This window comes from Nyctereutes procyonoides, unplaced genomic scaffold (genome assembly GCF_905146905.1).
Source record: "Nyctereutes procyonoides isolate TBG_1078 unplaced genomic scaffold, NYPRO_anot_genome, whole genome shotgun sequence".
Taxonomy (NCBI): domain Eukaryota; kingdom Metazoa; phylum Chordata; class Mammalia; order Carnivora; family Canidae; genus Nyctereutes; species Nyctereutes procyonoides.
This window is the reverse complement of record NW_026575052.1, coordinates 50,576,891-50,593,985: the sequence shown is the minus strand read 5'-3', so window position 1 is coordinate 50,593,985 and position 17,095 is coordinate 50,576,891. Positions and strand designations below refer to the sequence as shown.

Below are 17,095 nucleotides of genomic sequence, written 5' to 3'. Positions count from 1 at the left end.
TATATGCTGTCAGTTTCCACATTTATACCCCCAATTTTGAACTCTGTCCTGAACTTCAGTAGGTTGTTTTTTTTTTTTAGAGATATTTATTTATTTATTTATTTATTTATTTATTCATTCATTCATTCATTCATTCATTCATTCGAGACACAGAGAGGGAGAGAGAGAGGCAGAGGGAGAAGCAGACTCCATGCAGGAGCCTGATGTGGGACTCGATCCTGGGTCTCCAGGATCAGGCCCTGGGCTGAAGGCGGCACTAAACCGCTGAGCCACCCTGGCTGCCCTTCAGTAACTTTTTTATAGCATCTCAACTGTCACGCCTTACTAGACACTTCAAACTCAACTTTTCCAAAGCTGAGCTCCCGATCTTCCTCCCCAGACCTGGTCCACCTGGTTTTTCCCATCTCAGGAATGCCAGCTCCATCCTTCTAGGTGCTCAGGGCCCAAATGCTGTTGTCATTCCTGATTCCTCTCTTTCTCTCCTACCCTGCATACTGTGCATCAAGGGATGAGGCTTTTACCAGGCACCAGATCTTCTGTCAGTGGGCTATGGCTGATTATGAGGGACTCCCTCAAAGATGGGGACAGGGTAGCAATAGGGGAATGGCTCACTATAGCCTATTTCACACATGCTGGCTTTGTCCAGCCTCAAGGAGACCACAACCCTTTGCTGAAGTCCTAAAGCAGAGACAAGAGTGAGCAGGGGGTGAGGGGATGAGGGAGTACCCTTCAGAGGTGGGGTTAAGTAGAGCAACGGCATTAAGAGGTTGGAGAGGGGTTGGGGGAAAGGTCATAGGGGAGGATGCAGAAAGGTAGAGGGGTTTTGGGGGTTCGGGGGCAGAGAAGGTGAAGATCTTGGGAGTAGGGGATAAGTAAAACTTGGGCAGAAGGGAGGATTAAATTTCTTGGTTCATCTCTCTTGACTGTTGAGCCAGACTGGAGGGTAGCTCATGAGTCAAATGGTGCTCAAGAAGCAGAATGAGTCCCAGGTACCATATGAAGCTCCAGGAAAACAGAGAAATGGATGGTCACTTAACCAGAACAGCCTACTCCCTTGTGGTTCCAGATAGCTTCCCTGTAGGGAAGTCAGCTGGGGGTAGAGTCCCCAGCTATAAACATGATTTGGGATTTGACAGCAGACATGAGTTTCAGCAGTGTTGAAAGCCCTCCAAACCAGCATGCCCATGTATGCAAATACTAAGCAAAGGAAGGTGCCAAGTGCTGGGGGTAGGGAGAGAATCAAGTCAGAAGATGTCAAGGAATGACCTTTGCAGAATTGGGCCCAGGGGCCCTGAAAGTCCCAGCAGGCTGAAGAGTACATGCAGAGAAGATGCAAATGTGCACCCAGCCCTGGGGACCTCTGTCTCCTCAACTGTGAGAAAGAGAAGGCCTTCCAGATGCCTATGACCCAAGGCAAAGCTTGGTTCTCCAAGGGCCAAACTGAGCATAAGAAAGCGGCGTGATGCTGGGCTCCATACTAGCCTCTGGTTTGGTACCACCTGAAGGGCTTGGGCCTTCAGGAACTTTTGAAGGGAAGCCCAGGGCCCTGGCCCTTGTCCTGTAACTAGTGTTTCTCTTCTCCCTTGAGATGGAAACTAGGAGGGAGACTGACTTGCGGTGGAAGTGGGAGTGTTGGTGGGGTCAGGACTGTTAGGGTCCCCATCTGCCTCAGGAAAGGGTAGGGCACTCTCTCTGGCCCACCTTCTGGGCCCCAAGGGTGCCTTTCTCCTGCTTCTATCCTCAGGCTGGGCCCCTGAAGCCCTTGCCTCAGAAGCCACTTGACAGCCTGCCATGGACAAATGTCTGCAGGGCCCACTGAATGTCCTGTGCTTCTCTCCTGTGCATTCCATCCCCAGTGTGGGTAGCCAGCCCTTCCCCCTGCAGGCCTGAGAAGGGTTCTGGGAAGCAAGAGCTGCTGCCCTTCCCTGAGCACTGTGCCCAGCTCTGGGCTGAGCACTGCATCCACACCACTTCCTTCAGTCCAACTTTAGGCAACTTTCTTGAGGTGACACAACTGGTGAGTAGCAGAGCTGGGATATGAAGGCAAGCCTCTCCGACTGTACAGTTAGGACACTGACTCACTGTCCTGGACTCCCAGTTTGAGGCACTGGTTGCTGTATGAGGTGCTCCAAGATAGGAAGACCAAGTGGGTTTGGTGGGATTAGGGTCACCTTGGGGAATGGAGGCAGGGAAGTTCCCAAGGCTCCTGGGTAGACAACCCCTTTATATTCTCCCAGTTACACCCTCTGCCCTGAGTAGTTGGGGACATTGAAGAGGCAGACACGCACCCCGACTGGTCTGTGCCTAGAGACAGTGCTTAGAGCTCTGACCTCAAGGCTCCTTGGCTGGCAGAGACTTTGGGGGAGTATGGAGAGCATGGGGGGCCGGGGTCCCACCGAGGGGTCTGCCTGTGAACTTCCTGCTGTCCTTGGTGTCAGTGGTCTGGCACTTTCCTGGAGTGTCCTGGAGCCTAACCTGGGCCCTGCGAATGGTGTGGGGTATACCTGGCCCAAGTCTATTCTGAGCACTCACTACATGCCAGCTCTTTTCACTGATCATCTTATTTAACTATTTGTGTGTGTGTGTGTGTGTGTGTGTGTGTGTGTGTGATAATCCCAGCCCATGTGCTAAGGAAGTCTGCATAGTAGGAATTTGGGGAAGGGCAGTGGGATTGATAAGGGTGTCCAGAATGGGCTCCCAAGGGGCAGGGAATAGCTCTGACAATGAAAGGCTTCCAGCATTTTCTTTGTCTTGCAAGAAGCCCTTATGGAACTCTCTGCAACTGTCCAGTGTTAGACGTGGGAGGTCTTTGAAGACTGTCCCATTTGTGGAGTTCATGCCCAAGGCATATGGATGGGCTTTAGGGGTCCCTGAGCCTATCAAAAATACTCAAAATGTTGTGCACATATGTGAGAGTCTGGGTGGGATCTGCAGCACCATCAAAGGCCCAAAGTCTGACTTGGAAATTCCTAGTTAGAAATCTCGAACATATATGATATGGGGAAATGAGGCCAGAGAGGGGCTTCATTTGTCCAAACTCTGCTAGCACATTGGAAGCTAAACCCAAGTCTCAGATTTGCCTCTATAATGACACCCAGAATGATTTTTCTCTGATCCCACTGCCCCCCCCTTGGACATCCCACAGGCTCTTAGATTTTGCCTGTCCTGGGTAGTACCCAGTACCATGGGTTCCCCATCTCAGCTCTGCATCCTGTTTCCCCATTTCCACCTCGTGGACCTGTATTCCCCCATCTCCTCTCAAACCCACCTGGCCATCTGATGCTACCAGGTGTGACTGTGCTGACTGGGGGTGCCTATCTTCCCCAGTGGAGCACTGAGTTGTCCCTTTCTTGCTCCTGGCTTCTCCTGAAGCAGAATGATTTTAATCCCAGCGGCTCACTGATGTTGGGCTATCTGGCCTGAACCTTGCCCCTTGGCCTGTAGGCTCCTCATCTCTACTCCATCACCTAGGGGTCTGCCTCATGAGTGGCTGCCCAGCTCCCTTTGTGTGTGTGTGTGTGTGTGTGCATGTGCATGCATGCATGTTGTATGTGCCCAGAAATGCCTGCACCATATACTTGCTCACAGACATGCACACAGGCATCAGTACCCATGCCCTCTCCCCTCTGTCTTATAGAGCGTATCGGGCCCTGGAACCCTCCTTGCTGGGCCCCCTTCTCCAGACCTTTCCTTGGGCTTCCCACAGTCCCTCGCTTGGATCTCTGCATGGAAGTCACCATACAAGGTACTTCTACGACAATCCAATGTCGTTCCAAGCAGAATCTCAGCCTTGCCACTTTCCAGCCTTGCAACCCTAAGCATCTTCCTCAATCTTGCTTGGCTCCTGCCTACAACAGTGATGATGATAATAATCCCCAGGTTATTCATCAAATATTTAAAACAGTGCCCACTATTTGCCAGACTTGGTGTTGGGCTCTGGGGGAGATGGTGAATGTGACCTAGCCCTCACCCTCTTGAACTGACATCCTACTGAGGGAGATGGGCAGGAAATAAGGAAGCAAATAGAAAAGGGAGTTTCAGTTCTGCTAAGTGATGCTTAGCAGGTCCGATGCTCGGTGGAGGAGTGTGAGAGTGCAGGGTGGTGAGAGAGGGCCTCTCTGAGGAGGCGGCATTGGAGTTGAGCCCTGACAGGAGAGGCAGTCATTTAGAGATCTAGGGAAAGAGCATTCTAGGCCAAGGGTACAGCTGGTGCAAAGGCCCTGAGGTGGGAATGAGCTCAGGGAGCAGAAAGAAGGCCATTGTGGCTGATGGGGTGGGGGATGGGGAGAGGGCAGTGAACCAGCTTAGACAAGGCCTTTTTAGGCCATGCTAAGGAGAATGAATTATCATCGAAGGGCAGTGGGACCTATTGGAGAGTTATGAGTGAGAGAAAGTTAATGTGATTTGTGTGTTCCCAGTTCATACTAGCTGCCATGGGGAGAGTGAGGAGGGGGACAAGGTTGTCTTGAAAGAGCTGAGACCCGGAAAGTGACTAGTTTGGCATTTAGCCCTGGCCCTGCCAGCGTTCCATTATCATCACGGGTCCACCTTAGTTGGAGCTGAAAAAGATGTCACTGAACCCAAGGTCCTCTCAAGGGCAATGGGTAGCAGGAGCCCCTGCATGGAGCAGGGCCTGGCTTATGCTGAGAGAGAATGCAGGGGATCTAACCAGTGCCAGCCTGTCATTTGTAGGCTTCTTAGGATCAGTGCCCTGTGGCCCAGCTGTACTTCCTCTCTTGCTCTTGCACCAAGGCTGGAGGGGGCTGGGTCACTGTTTTGGGTAGAGTCTCCTGGTTGAAGATTTGAGCCCCTGATTTTATGGGAGGACCTGACAGAGGGCATGGGAAACTGGGGCCTCATTCTGTACCTCCAGTCCATCCAGGTACAGAAAGAAGCTGTTCCTGAGTTCTAGAGCCAGCTCTTCAACTGTGTGACCTTGGGCACAGCCTTTCCTGGTTCTGTACCTCAGTATCCCCATTTGTCAAATGCAGTGGTGGAAAGAGTAGACTGTAGCTGCCTTTTCCCTTGATCTCTACCAGTTTGTTCTTCCTTGGACTTCTGCTTTCTTTACATTCATGACCTCAAGTTCTCCCACCAACCCTGGAGAAGGAGAGCAGAGGTGATGCTCCCATGGTGCAGATGGGTTCATAAAGGCCAAAGACAGTGATACATCTCAGGGCCCATGATGGTTCAGAGTGGAATTTTAGGGTATTGTTTCATATCTCTGACCTGAAGCCCCCCTTTATGCATCTCTCTTTTGGGCTCAGAAAGAGAGGGGGTGTCCTGGCTCAGCTATTACTGGGCTCAGCTGGCCCTCAGCCCAGGCAAGGACTCTGGGCCCCCTGCCCAGAGTGGAGCTCAATGCTGCCCCTTGTCTGCCCACCCCCAGAAACTGAGGACACGACCCAGTGCCCGGTGTTGGCAGAACCTCTATTCCATTCTCAGCTGCAGGAGGACAAGGCAGGGCAGGTAAGGCTGGAGCCAGCCCGAGGCAGCTGCTGGAAGTTGAGGGATGAGGTCGGGGCCTCCCAAGATGTCCTTCATTTGTTCATAACCTTGGTTTGGGGTTGGTGGAGAATGGGCATATGGGGAAACCGCTTATGCTTTCATTTTTTAAAAAAATGTTTTATTTATTCACGAGAGACAGAGAGAGAGAGAGAGAGGCAGAGGGAGAAGCAGGCTCCATGCTGGGAGCTTGACGCGGGACTTGATCCTGGGACTCCAGGACGGTGCCCTGGGCCAAAGGCAGGCGCCAAACCACTGAGCCACCCAGGGATCCCCCCGCTTATGCTTTCAAATCTCAGGCTTCACTGTAACCTCAGACGGAGCCCTGACCAAAGGGGAGGCACTCCGTCCTGCCAGGCTTGGCTTCCATGTGTGGGTGTGGGAGCTTGAGGCACCCTGGTGGAGTTGGGTTGGAGTCCTGTGCCCCAGATCCAATGGGCATCCAGTTCCCTGGACTAGAAATCAGGCCAGAGGACTAGAACTCAGGCAGCAAGCCAAAAATACCCATTCTCCCTCCTCTTTCCTTTAGAAATGCTCCTCCCCACCCCCAAGAAGTCTCAATTGAGGAGATGACCTCCTGTTCTTCCCCCTCTGAGTCCATAACCGGAGGGAACAGATTGAAATAGCAACTGCAGCAGCAGGGATTTAGGGCAGACCAGAAAGAAACCCTCACATAGTGCTGAGCCCCTTGGGGTCCCCGGTGTCCTAGGATCCAGGCCCAGATATTCTCTCACTGGTTCTTTACATTTTTTTTTAATTTGTAGAAGTTTTTTGTTGTCATTGTTTTCTTGTGTTTTGTTTTTGTTGTTTTTTAAGTAAAATCTTATACTCGTGCAGTCTTCAAAACCCAAGGATTAATGCTCAGGGTGGGTGGGCTGAGGCCCCAGATCCCTGTCTATCCTGCCCTCTTTTCTCCATATGTGAAAACTGAGGTTTAAATGAATCTTCAAGTGGTCCAGTGATAGCAGATCTCCCCTCAAGGGCCTGGAAGTCCCCAGAGGAGTAGATTGACCTTCCTATCCAGGCTCATTTCTCTAAATGGGAAGCTCCTCTTGGAGTCTAACTCCTTGTTTCCCAAACATTTAAAAGAATAACAGATTACTATATCTGATCCCTGTAGACTCTGGTTTAGGAGGTTTGGGGGAAGGCCTCATAATCTATTTTATCAAGTCCCTCAGGTGACACTTAAGACCAAGCAAGAATAGGCAGGATGGGTCTCACTTAAATTCTTATTGCTGTGCTTGCAACTTGTTCTGCTGCAGCCCAGAAGGCTGACCAGTTCCTCTCCTCCAGACTCTCCTGAACCCTCCAGACCCTTTCTTCAGAAGAGCCTGGGGGATTTAGGGGAAGCTGAGACCCAAAAAAGGAAGGAAGGAAGGAAGTTGTTTGGAGGGGCTGGTCTGTATCCTTGGTCACAAAAGTCATGGGTGAGGTGGAGTGATGCAGAAATAGCCTACACTGGGTGGGGCCAGGGACAGAGAGAGAGAGAGAGAGAAGGTTGGGGGGAGCCAGAATGCAGCCCATTGCACCTGTCCTCTCATCTGGAATTAGATCAGGCAGGAAGCCTCTCAGAAATGTGGGCTGGTTTTGATCTGTTTTAAAAGGGGGCAGGGGTGGAGATGGCAGGTAAAATGGATCTCATTTTAAGAGGAGGTAAAGACCGAAAGCAGTGCAGAAGGGAGTGGGGGTAGTCTGGCAGGGGAGGCAAGGAGGCCCAACCTGGACCCACATGGGGTCACACAGTGAGTTGGGCAGAACAGGGCCCAGCTCCCCTTCCGGTGCTCTCCCCAGAATGCTTCATGGCATCCCTCCTCAAGGCTGGGCAAGCTCTGGGGGTGCCCTTAAGGGGGAGAACCCCAGGCTCCCTCCTCTGTTCTCCTTGCCAAGCCAGGACTTTGGGTGCCTGGCAGCTAAGGTAGGCTGACTCTAGGTGATGGTCCAGGGTGGTACCTCACCCGCCTAGCACCCTGGACAGCGCCTCACTCTGGGCCTGGGGATGGTGGCCCCGGGGGCTGCAGGTTGGTTTCTCTGGGCTGGAGTCTGGTTTTGATGAAGCTGCACTTCATTGGCTTCGTTGCCTCCTCTCTTAAATCTCCCTTTAAAGGCATCCCCCACTCATTTCCCTCCATTTACCCACAGATTCATTCTTGTCTGGCTCCTGGAGTCAGGATGAGAACATGGAAAGAGACAAGGGGACTGGCTGCTGTCAGCCTGAAGTTTTGTCTACCTCATACACCAGCAGGAAAGGGACAGGGTTTGGAGAGGTCCTAGACCCTTCCCTAGTTCCTCCTAACCTGGATTTTTATCACAAAGTTTTGGTGGATTCTTGAAGGCACAACAGAGACACCTAAGAGGTAACAGGAAGGCAGGACTGGGGCACACAAGTGTGACTGCAGGTCAAGGAAGAAGTGAGTGGGGCTGGCCTGAGCAGGGCCACTGCCTGAGGATGCCACAGCCTGAACCCATATTCCAGCTAGGAGGTCCTGAGAAGATTATCTCCACCATCCTCCTGTCCCCAGGCAGGCTGCCTGGTACTGGTGCTGCTGGGCTTTCCACCTCTCAGCACCTGCCCTACTCACCTCTTCATCTCTTCATTTGCCTTCAGGTCGTGGGGAGTCCTAGGAACATTCAACACAGGGAGGAAGCAGTGGCTGCCATGGAAGAGGATAAGCTTCCATCTGGGGAAGGTGGTACTGCCTGGGACCCCAGCCTGGAGCATGAGGAAGAACCTGGAGTCCAGAATGGAATGACACACAGTCAGGACCTGAACAGTAGCTATAACAGCCCAGGGCATGAGATGAGGGGCACTCTAGTGGACACTGAGGAGTCCATGCAGGGCCCAGACATGGCCCTTCGTGGCCTCAGCCTTGGCCTTTCCTTTACCAATGGCCCAGTCCTGGGGCCAGACTCAAATACTCTGGAAGATTCTGCAGAGTCCAGGGCCTGGAGGGTTGGTGGGATGGCAGAGGGGGACAATGCTCCCAGGAATCTCTGTCTGGACACTGAGGATCCTCAGCTGGGGTAAGTGGGTGTCTTGGGTTAGGGGCTCACTACATTTGGCTGTTCCAATGCCATGTGGCCTAGGTCTAGCCAGGTAGCCTCTTTGGTTCTTGTTTTCCTCCTCCTGAGAATTTCCTGTCCCTGTTTTTCCCAGCTTCTGGGTGTTTTAGAAGGATAGAGCCATTAGAATTCAAAGGCTAGTGGGACTGTTGTGCCCCCACACTCCCCAAAGCTCCCTAAACCATCATGGGCTATTTCCGTGTGTGGTTGGAGGGCCAAATACCCTCCATCCCAGATTGGGCAGTAGAGTTCCAAAATGCTTTGATGTGGAAGGTCATCTGGCCCATCCCTCTGTTTCAATGGAGATGAAGATCTTCCAGTTCTGTAACTGACCTCAGAAGAGTAGGCTTTGTGAATTAATCCCTGCAAGCTACCCCTCACTTGAGTGCCCTCTGGAGGTCTTACCAGGAATCTCACTTCAGTCCTATTTACTGGAGTTACAGGGCCATTTCTATGAACCTCAGCAGGAGGGAGAGAGACCTGATGTTTTGGAGGTACTCGTTGGATAAGGTGGGGACAGATGGGACAGGGGAATGTCTAAAAGACCTCAGGGTGGACTGAGAAAAGAAAGTATATAAAAATTTTAGTGTGTACAGTGGCAAGCCCTGGCCAGGACAAGCAAGTGTGCATAGGTGACATGCATGGTGGGGGTGGGGAGGTGGGCAGAAATCTAAGTGGCATGCATACTTATGTCTGGCCTGTGAATTGTTTTGGTATAGGAATGTGTGAACATTTTGATGTGCATGGGTCTGTGTGGTTGTGTGTTGAGGGGGGAGGGGTGGTGTGTGCCTGGCTTGTGCATTCATGGGTACACACTTGGGTCTGCATGTCTAGGGCTGAATGTGGCTGGCTCTGTGGCTAGGAATGTGAGTATGTGAGGTCAGGTGCCTGTGTGTACCACGTATCCCATGGCCATGAGTGTTCCATCCAGACAGGTCCTAGGGCAGCCACTGGGCTGGCAGTGGGGTGCAGACAAAGGTCTGGGGCTTCTTGGAGCATACTGTTTGTGTTTAGGTGGCATGTTTATTTGGGATGGCTGAAGGGGCAGATGGAAGTTTGGAGATTGGGCTAATAGTCTTCAAGCCCCTCTCAGAACCACCTCTCAGGTCTGCTCAGGTGCATGACAGGGTGGGAGATAGTGAGGGGAGGATGAGATGAAAGCTTCCCAAGAGCAGAGATCAGTATTATTCAGGTATCTCAGACCTAGCACAGGCCTCACAGAGGTCCCTTTGCTGGGCAGATTTCGGCATCTGCTCTGGTAACTTGAACAATGACCCTTCTCTTCCCTGCCTTCTTCCTGGAGGTCAGAGGTAGCTCTACCCCAGCACACTGCCAGGCTTCCTGCCACTTAGATTCCTGCCCCCCCCCCATTTCCACTTCCTTCTCCAGCAAGAGAAGGCCTACTGAGGCTGTGGTGTCAGCTCCTGCTGGAACTGGGCAGAGGGCAGCTGGCTGTGACTCCAGCTTTATCTCTCTCAGGTCAGTATGCTTCTCCAGGGAACACACTAGGACCACATCTTAGACCGAGGTCCAAGGAGGTGTTTGCGGGGAGGGGGTACTTCACAGTCCTCCTAACACAACTTTCTCTCTCCTGGGCTGTGGGGGTTGAGGAGAAGCAGGGGGTCTCTGATCCTCAGTGGGAGAGTGGGGTGCACATCTTTGTAAATGGTGGACCTTGATTTATCCAAAATGAGCCAGAGTGGGTGGGCTGAGGCTCACCCTGCTTCTTTCTTTGTGTCTCTTCCTCTCACTGTCTCTGTTTCTGTCTCTCTCTCTCTCTGTCTCTCTTCCTTTCTGTTTCTTTTTCTCATCTATTTCTTGTCTTATTTTTCTTCCCCTCCCTCTCTTTATTCTTGTCTCTCTTTTGCCCCATCTCTCTTGGTCTTGCTCTGTTTCAGTGTGTCCTCCTCCTTACCTGTCTTCTCTGCTTCCTGTCCATCTCCTCAGTGCATAAGAAGCCTCCCGGGCTGCCTCGTTTTATCTCTGTGTGATGCTTTATTCTAGGTACTATGGATATATCCGTGAACAGAATACATAAAAATTCCTACTCTCATGGAGCTTATGGTCTAGAGGGGAGATAGATAATAAATCATAAAAGTGATAATTATGTAGTATGTGGGAAGGAGGGTAAGTGCTTTGGAAAAAATGAAGTAGGAAAAAGGGCTGAGGTGTTTGGAGGCTGGTCCCAGTTATAAATAGGGTGTTCTGGGCAGACCTCAGGAAGAAAGGAATGAGGAAAGAGAGCTTCAGCTTGGGAAGAGCACTGTGGCACAGGAACTGCCAGCTCAAAGGCCTCTTGCAGGAACAGGACAGGGCCTTGCTGTGGTCTTGGCAGTGTGGTACGCCAGGGGGCCGACAGACATCTGTGTGTTCGCCTCGTGCACCATTCGGCACAGTTTACTAAGCTGTGTGCTGGGTGTTCCCTGGCCTTGATGGGGTTGGGGGGTGGGACTGGGGAACAGATGGCTAACCAGGGGACACACAGTATGATACACTGATGGGGGCTGGGAGGAAGTGAGGAGATACCCTGAGGATGGAGAACAATGAGGGGACTGGCAAGGTAGCTGATGTGCCCCTGTCTTCCTCATGTTCCCTGATAAGGTGATGTGAAGGCCAGGCCTGAGAGCCGTGGTGTGGTTGGCCAAGCTGAGAGCCTCTCAGGCTGTGGGGATGGCAAAATTTTGACTCAGCATTACTGTGGTTGTGATGGGGGATATCTATGTTACTCTGGGAAGCCTGGAGGCAGTGGCCCCCCGGCCCCAGTGGAGGAAGACGCCTCCCATTCATTCAGTTAGACAAATGCTGCCTACTATGGGCCAAGTATAGGGTGGGCATTGGGTAGGACCACACCTGTCTTTGTCATTGCTGTACCCTAGTACCCAGCCCAGCACCTGCTACCTAGTGCTCAGTAAGTATTAGCTGAAAAAATAGACAGGACACAATCCATGCCTGCTCCTGCCCCTATGGAGCTCCCAGATGGGATTGGTGCAGTCCTACCACATGTAAAGGGGTCCCCATGGCAGGATAGTGACTGGTCCTTGCATTCCACAGGCTGGGTGGCCCTGGAGAGCCAGATGTGCGGGATGGCTTCAGTGCCACGTTTGAGAAGATTGTGGAGTCGGAGCTGCTGAGGGGCACCCAGTATAGCAGCCTTGACTCCCTGGACGTGCTGAGCCTCACGGATGAGAGTGACAGCTGCGTCAGCTTCGAGGCCCCCCTGACACCCCTCATCCAGCAGCGGGCCCGCGATAGCCCTGAGCCAGGGGCTGGCTTGGGCACTGGGGAAATGGGGCCTGAGGGGGACATGGGAGCAGCTGGTGGTGATGGGGAGCTGGGCAGCCCCCTAAGGCGCTCCATCTCCAGTAGCCGATCAGAGAACGTTCTGAGCCGCCTATCTCTCACAGCCGTGCCCAATGGCTTCCATGAAGATGGACCCCAGGGTCCAGGTGGGGACGAGGAGGAGGAGGAGGAGGAGGAGGAGGAGGACAAGGAGGACACAGACAAGTTGCTGAACTCAGCCAGGTGAGGCAGAGCCTAGGCTGGGAACCAGGAGAACCGTTGAGCAGATGGGGAAACAGACCCAGAAGACAAAGCAGGTTAGGGTAACTCAGTGCCCAAAGTGAATAGGCCCTCTGCAAGGTCATTGTTTCCTGCCTCTGCACCCAGATTTCCCACCCTGGTCCTGAGGTTCCATTCTGCTCTTCCAGCCCTTTCCAACCCTAGTGGGGCCAGGGAGCTGTGCTGTGTGGATTGTGTAGCTTCTAGTGATCTCATTGAGGGGCTCCTCTAAAAGTCTGACTTGGTGCAATGGAGCTTCTTCCCCTACTCTGGCCCCTGGGTAGGTTTTCAGAGGCCTGGGGAGACCTCCCACTCTCCCTCCTGGGCCTCTGACCCCTTCTCTCCACCCCTACCTTCCTTATGCAGTGACCCCAGCCTAAAGGATGGCTTTTCAGACTCGGACTCAGAACTTAGCAGCTCGGAGGGTCTGGAGCCTGGCAGCACAGACCCGCTGGCCAACGGGTGCCAGGGGGTCAGTGAAGCTGCTCGCCGGCTGGCCCGTCGCCTCTACCACCTTGAGGGCTTTCAGCGCTGTGACGTCGCCCGGCAGCTAGGCAAGAAGTGAGTTGTCTTATGTACCCCTCACCCCAGGCAAACCCAGTGTCTTCCTCAGCCTGAGGGAAGTGTAGGTGACTACTGTCAAGGGTGCCTGGTGCTTGGGGCGGAGGGGTGGGTGCCAGTAGTTCCCAAGAGCTCCTCCTCCTGCCACTGTCCTCATTCCTGGCCTTGCCCTACATCTGTTTCCTTTCTGGGCTGCCTGGGCGAAGGCCCATACTCTCAGGGAGGGTTGCTGGTGGCTGGATGATCCCTCGGGGCTGGGGAGTACAATGTGGCTTGTCGTTATGGGACCGTGATGATGGCAGTGAGGACAGAGCAGTGGGGCAGGGAGAGGAGAGGAGACCCTGGGCCTGGACTGGTACTGCCTGGAAACCAGGCACTGGGAAGGGGTTCCTGGCCCTTATTAAGCCCCACTCTCAGTCTGTTGGGACTGGCTAAGAGCACTGAAGCCACCAAAGCAACCCTGGCCTTGGGACTAGGGAATGGGAACTAGCCAGATGGGAGTCCTGGGTGGATGGAGGGGGCAGGCGGGGACTCTCAGACTGGGGGAATCAGCTGGCACACCCCGAGCATTTTTTTAAAAGATTTTATTTATTTATTTATTTGAGAGAGAGAAGAAGGGCAGGGGCAGAGGAAGGAGAAGCAGCAGGCTCCATCTCAGGCCCGGGATCATAACCTGAGCAGAAGGCAGATGCTTAACTACCTGAGCCTCCCAGGCACCCCCACCGGGAGCCTTTCTGATTGTCAGCATGGCCACCGGCCTTTGCCCTTCCTCCAGAGGGCATCCAATAGCCATGCTTAGGCTCTGAGAAGGGGAGGCAGTCATAGATCTGGAGGCAAAGGGGCCATCCAGACCCTCAGCTCCAGGTTGGAGCTGACTGAGAAGCTGAGGGCAGCTCCACTTGGGGATCCTTCCCTAGTTTCTCTCCCTCCTTCCTCCTCTACCCTTCTCAGCCTCCACCTTGCTGAGGCCAGCCTCCCAGCCCCAGCGCAGATGTCACATCTTGGCTGGGAAGCCTGGCCTTTCCCGCTGGGGTGTGCCCCCCACCCCCAACCTAATGATGTTCTCCGGGTGCCCAGGTTAGGGTGCATCTGCACCCTCCCAGCCTTCCTCCTTCTCTGCAAGAGTGTCTGCAAGCACTTAACTGCACTTAAGTCTCTCTCCCGTATGCAAACAGAAATTCTTCATCAGCTGCACTTCTTCCCCCAGCCTCTTGGCAGCCAGGATTCTCATGTTTTCTGCCTTGGGCGGCCTTCGGCCTTCGTCCAGTTCCCCTCTCCACATTCTCCTCAGTCGCCTGGGGCAAGCTTCTCCCCTATCCTCTGCCTTCTGAATCTAGTGCCTGCCACCAGACCTCAACTTACCTGTCCTCAGCATGGTAGACATACCCTACTCCTCTCTTTTCCCTTAATTAAAAATTTTATTATGCAAATTTCAACCATACATAAAACCAGAGAAAATAATATATTAAACCTCCATGTACCCATTACCTAGCTCCAAAGTTAACAACATCCACTACCCCCCCCATTTTGCTGGAATATTTTAAGGCATATTTTAGGCATTCTATCATTTGATCCATAAATACTTTAGTATGTGTCTCTCACTGATAAGGATTTTTATTTTTATTTTTTATTTTTTCAAATATTTTATTTATTAGAGAGAGAGAGTGCACAAGCAGGGGGAGTAGCAGACAGAGGGAGGAGGAGAAGCAGGCTTCCTCCTGAGCAGGGAGCCTGATACAGCCGATCCCAGTATCCTGAGATCATTACCTGAGCCAAAGTCAGATGCTTAACTGACTTGAGTCACCCAGGTGCCCCAATAAGGATTTTTAAATATAATCATAATTCCATTATATTTTTTTAAAACAGAACTAGCCCAAATTCCATAGAATCTCTAACATTTAGTCTTTTTACAACATTTTTATTTATTTATTCATGAGAAACACACTCACAGAGAGCAAGAGAGAGAGAGAGAGAGAGGCAGAGACACAGGCAGAGGGAGAAGCAGGATCCACGTGGGGAGCCCGACATGGGACTCGATCCCCGGTCTCCAGGATCACGCCCTGGGCTGAAGGCAGCGCCAAACCACTAAGCCACTGGGGCTGCCCTAACATTTAGTCTTAAGTTTAATTTTCTGTCTCGGGATCCCTGGGTGGCGCAGTGGTTTGGCGCCTGCCTTTGGCCCAGGGCGCGATCCTGGAGACCCAGGATCGAATCCCACGTCGGGCTCCAGGATCGAATCCCACGTTGGGCTCCTGGTGCATGGAGCCTGCTTCTCCCTCTTCCTGTGTCTCTGCCTCTCTCTCTATGACTATCATAAATAAATAAAAATTAAAAAAAAATAATTTTCTGTCTCAAATGCTTCTTCATACCAAGATGTATACAAGGCCTATGCTTTACATTTAGCCAATATGTCTCTTGAGTCTCTCTCTCTTTTTTTCTTTGTAAGTCTCTTAATTAATAGTCTTCCAGACTGCTTCCTTTTTCTTAAGGCCATATATCTGTTGAAGAAACAGAGCTGATTGTCAGGAAGAATTTTCCACGATTTGGATTTGGTGTCCCCATGGAGTTATGTCACCCTTTCCCTATTTCTCCAGGCCCATGTCTCCTGTCAATGGGAGGGAGAGCTTGGGGCTTGGGTCAGTTCAGGGGGAAATTTCTCTTTTCCAACAAGAATTCATCACTCTCATCTTGAACCACTCTGTCTTGGCCTCCGGGACACTGTGCCCCCCTAGCTCTTTCTGGCTGCTGTTTCTTAGACTCCTTCAGTGGCTCCTTCTCTTTCCTCAGTTTGCTTCTGCCTTTAAGAGAGGCTTCCTCTGGGACTCCTGGGTGGCTCAGTGGTTGAGCATCTGCCTTCGGCTCAGGGCATGATCTTGGTCTAGGGGTGGAGTCCATCAGGCTCCCTGTGCGGAGCCTGCTTCTCTCTCTGCCTATGTCTCTGCCTCTCTCCCTGTATCTCTCATGAATAAATAAAATCTTTAAAAAAGGGGGGGGTGCTTCCTCTGATCTCTGTCCTGGGTTTGCACCCTCCTCTTGCTTAGACTCCTCCCCTTCCTCCAAGTCATTAGCCAACTGATGTCTCTCCCGTGGGTACATGCAGCACCACCTGATGTCTGGCTCTGACACCTCCTCCCAGGCCCATCTCCTGTGTCACGTGCTGCACCATTCCATCAGCTGTGGATTCTGTTTCTGAAATCTCTCTCCTCTCCAAACTCTCCATGTCTTCTGGGACAGCTGCTGCAGCCCCCAGGGGCCTCCCCTCAGCAGGCAGTGTTCTGACGGGCTCACTCAACTTCACACCCTTCCTGAGCACTACTGATCCTTCCCCCTTGGCCCTCAGGACTTGCTCCCTACCTCATCTCTTGCTCTGGCCACATGGCTCTGCTGATAGCTGCTTGGACGTGTTGCACACTTTCCTCTGCGGGGGACACTGCATCATCTCTCCACCTACTCCCATCACCTCACTGGCTCTTACTTTCCTCTAGGTGTTCACAGAGATGTCATTTCCTTTAGGAAGACTTCCTGACCCTCCAACCCAAGGATGAACTGTCAGAGCCCAACTGATCAACACAGGGAGGCAGCTTAAGGGCCGGGCAGGTTGGGTGGGTAGGTCAGAGTGCCCCAGGGTCACTGCCTATGTGCCTCCTGTTGCTTGCTGTGCCTGCTTCTGATGGACACCTCCTGCTCTCCTGACAGCAATGAGTTCAGCAGGCTGGTGGCCGGGGAATATCTCAGCTTCTTCGACTTCTCAGGCCTGACTCTGGACCGAGCGCTCAGGTCAGTGGGGCTGGGATGGGGCGGTGTCCAGAGGTGGTACGGGCCACACATCTGGATTCTCAGGACAGCTCTGTCATAAGCTTGCTGTGCAACCTTGGGCAAGTCTCTTAACCCTCCCTGGGAAGGCTATGGAGAAGGGCATGAGCACAGCAGTGGTCCAGCAACTCAGTGAGTGCCGGCCATGTGGTGGGCTGAGGATATGAAAGTGGGAATGTGGTCTTGAAGTTTTGGGAGGGGAAGGGCAAGGGCTGGTTTGTATTGAGCACTGCCTGTTTGCTAGAGGCAATAGGTTTTTACACACCCTGCCAGACTTCATCCTAACCTTACCCCTGTAGGGTAGGTGTCAGCATTGCTGCTCACAGATAAAGAACCAGCTATTGGGTAAAGTGATTGATTTCCTGCAGTCACTGAGGGAGAAGATGGCTAAACTGGGATTTGATCTCAGGTCCTTGTGGTGTTTGGAAGCAGACAGTAGTCTTCAGGAGGGTCAGGTATAGGCCCCAGGGAGTGGAGGGTGTAGAATGGAGTGCAGCTTGGTGTCTAGCAGCCTTTGGAGGCAGGGCCCACAGTAGGCTGCAGCCCTGGGGGTGTGGGGGTACAGCAATCTCTGAGCTAAGTAGGGGGTGGTCCCCAA

The 17,095-nt window shown here is 52.5% G+C and overlaps 1 protein-coding gene across 5 annotated transcripts in view; it reads left to right on the top strand.

The window, feature by feature from the left end:
• Nucleotides 1-17,095, top strand: part of PSD2 (pleckstrin and Sec7 domain containing 2) — a 120,438-nt gene that overhangs the window by 73,472 nt on the left and 29,871 nt on the right. For 3 of the 5 annotated variants that reach the window (XM_055331379.1, XM_055331377.1, XM_055331381.1), the window contains exons 2-6: nucleotides 8,111-8,526; nucleotides 9,955-10,044; nucleotides 11,617-12,087; nucleotides 12,490-12,684; nucleotides 16,381-16,461. In XM_055331379.1, coding sequence (XP_055187354.1) covers nucleotides 8,162-8,526; nucleotides 9,955-10,044; nucleotides 11,617-12,087; nucleotides 12,490-12,684; nucleotides 16,381-16,461 — 1,202 coding nt within the window. In that variant the 5' untranslated portion in view covers nucleotides 8,111-8,161. Of the gene's footprint in view, nucleotides 1-3,637; nucleotides 3,746-8,110; nucleotides 8,527-9,954; nucleotides 10,045-11,616; nucleotides 12,088-12,489; nucleotides 12,685-16,380; nucleotides 16,462-17,095 lie in introns of all 5 variants that reach the window. The other 2 variants (XM_055331378.1, XM_055331380.1) reach the window with 2 other exon arrangements.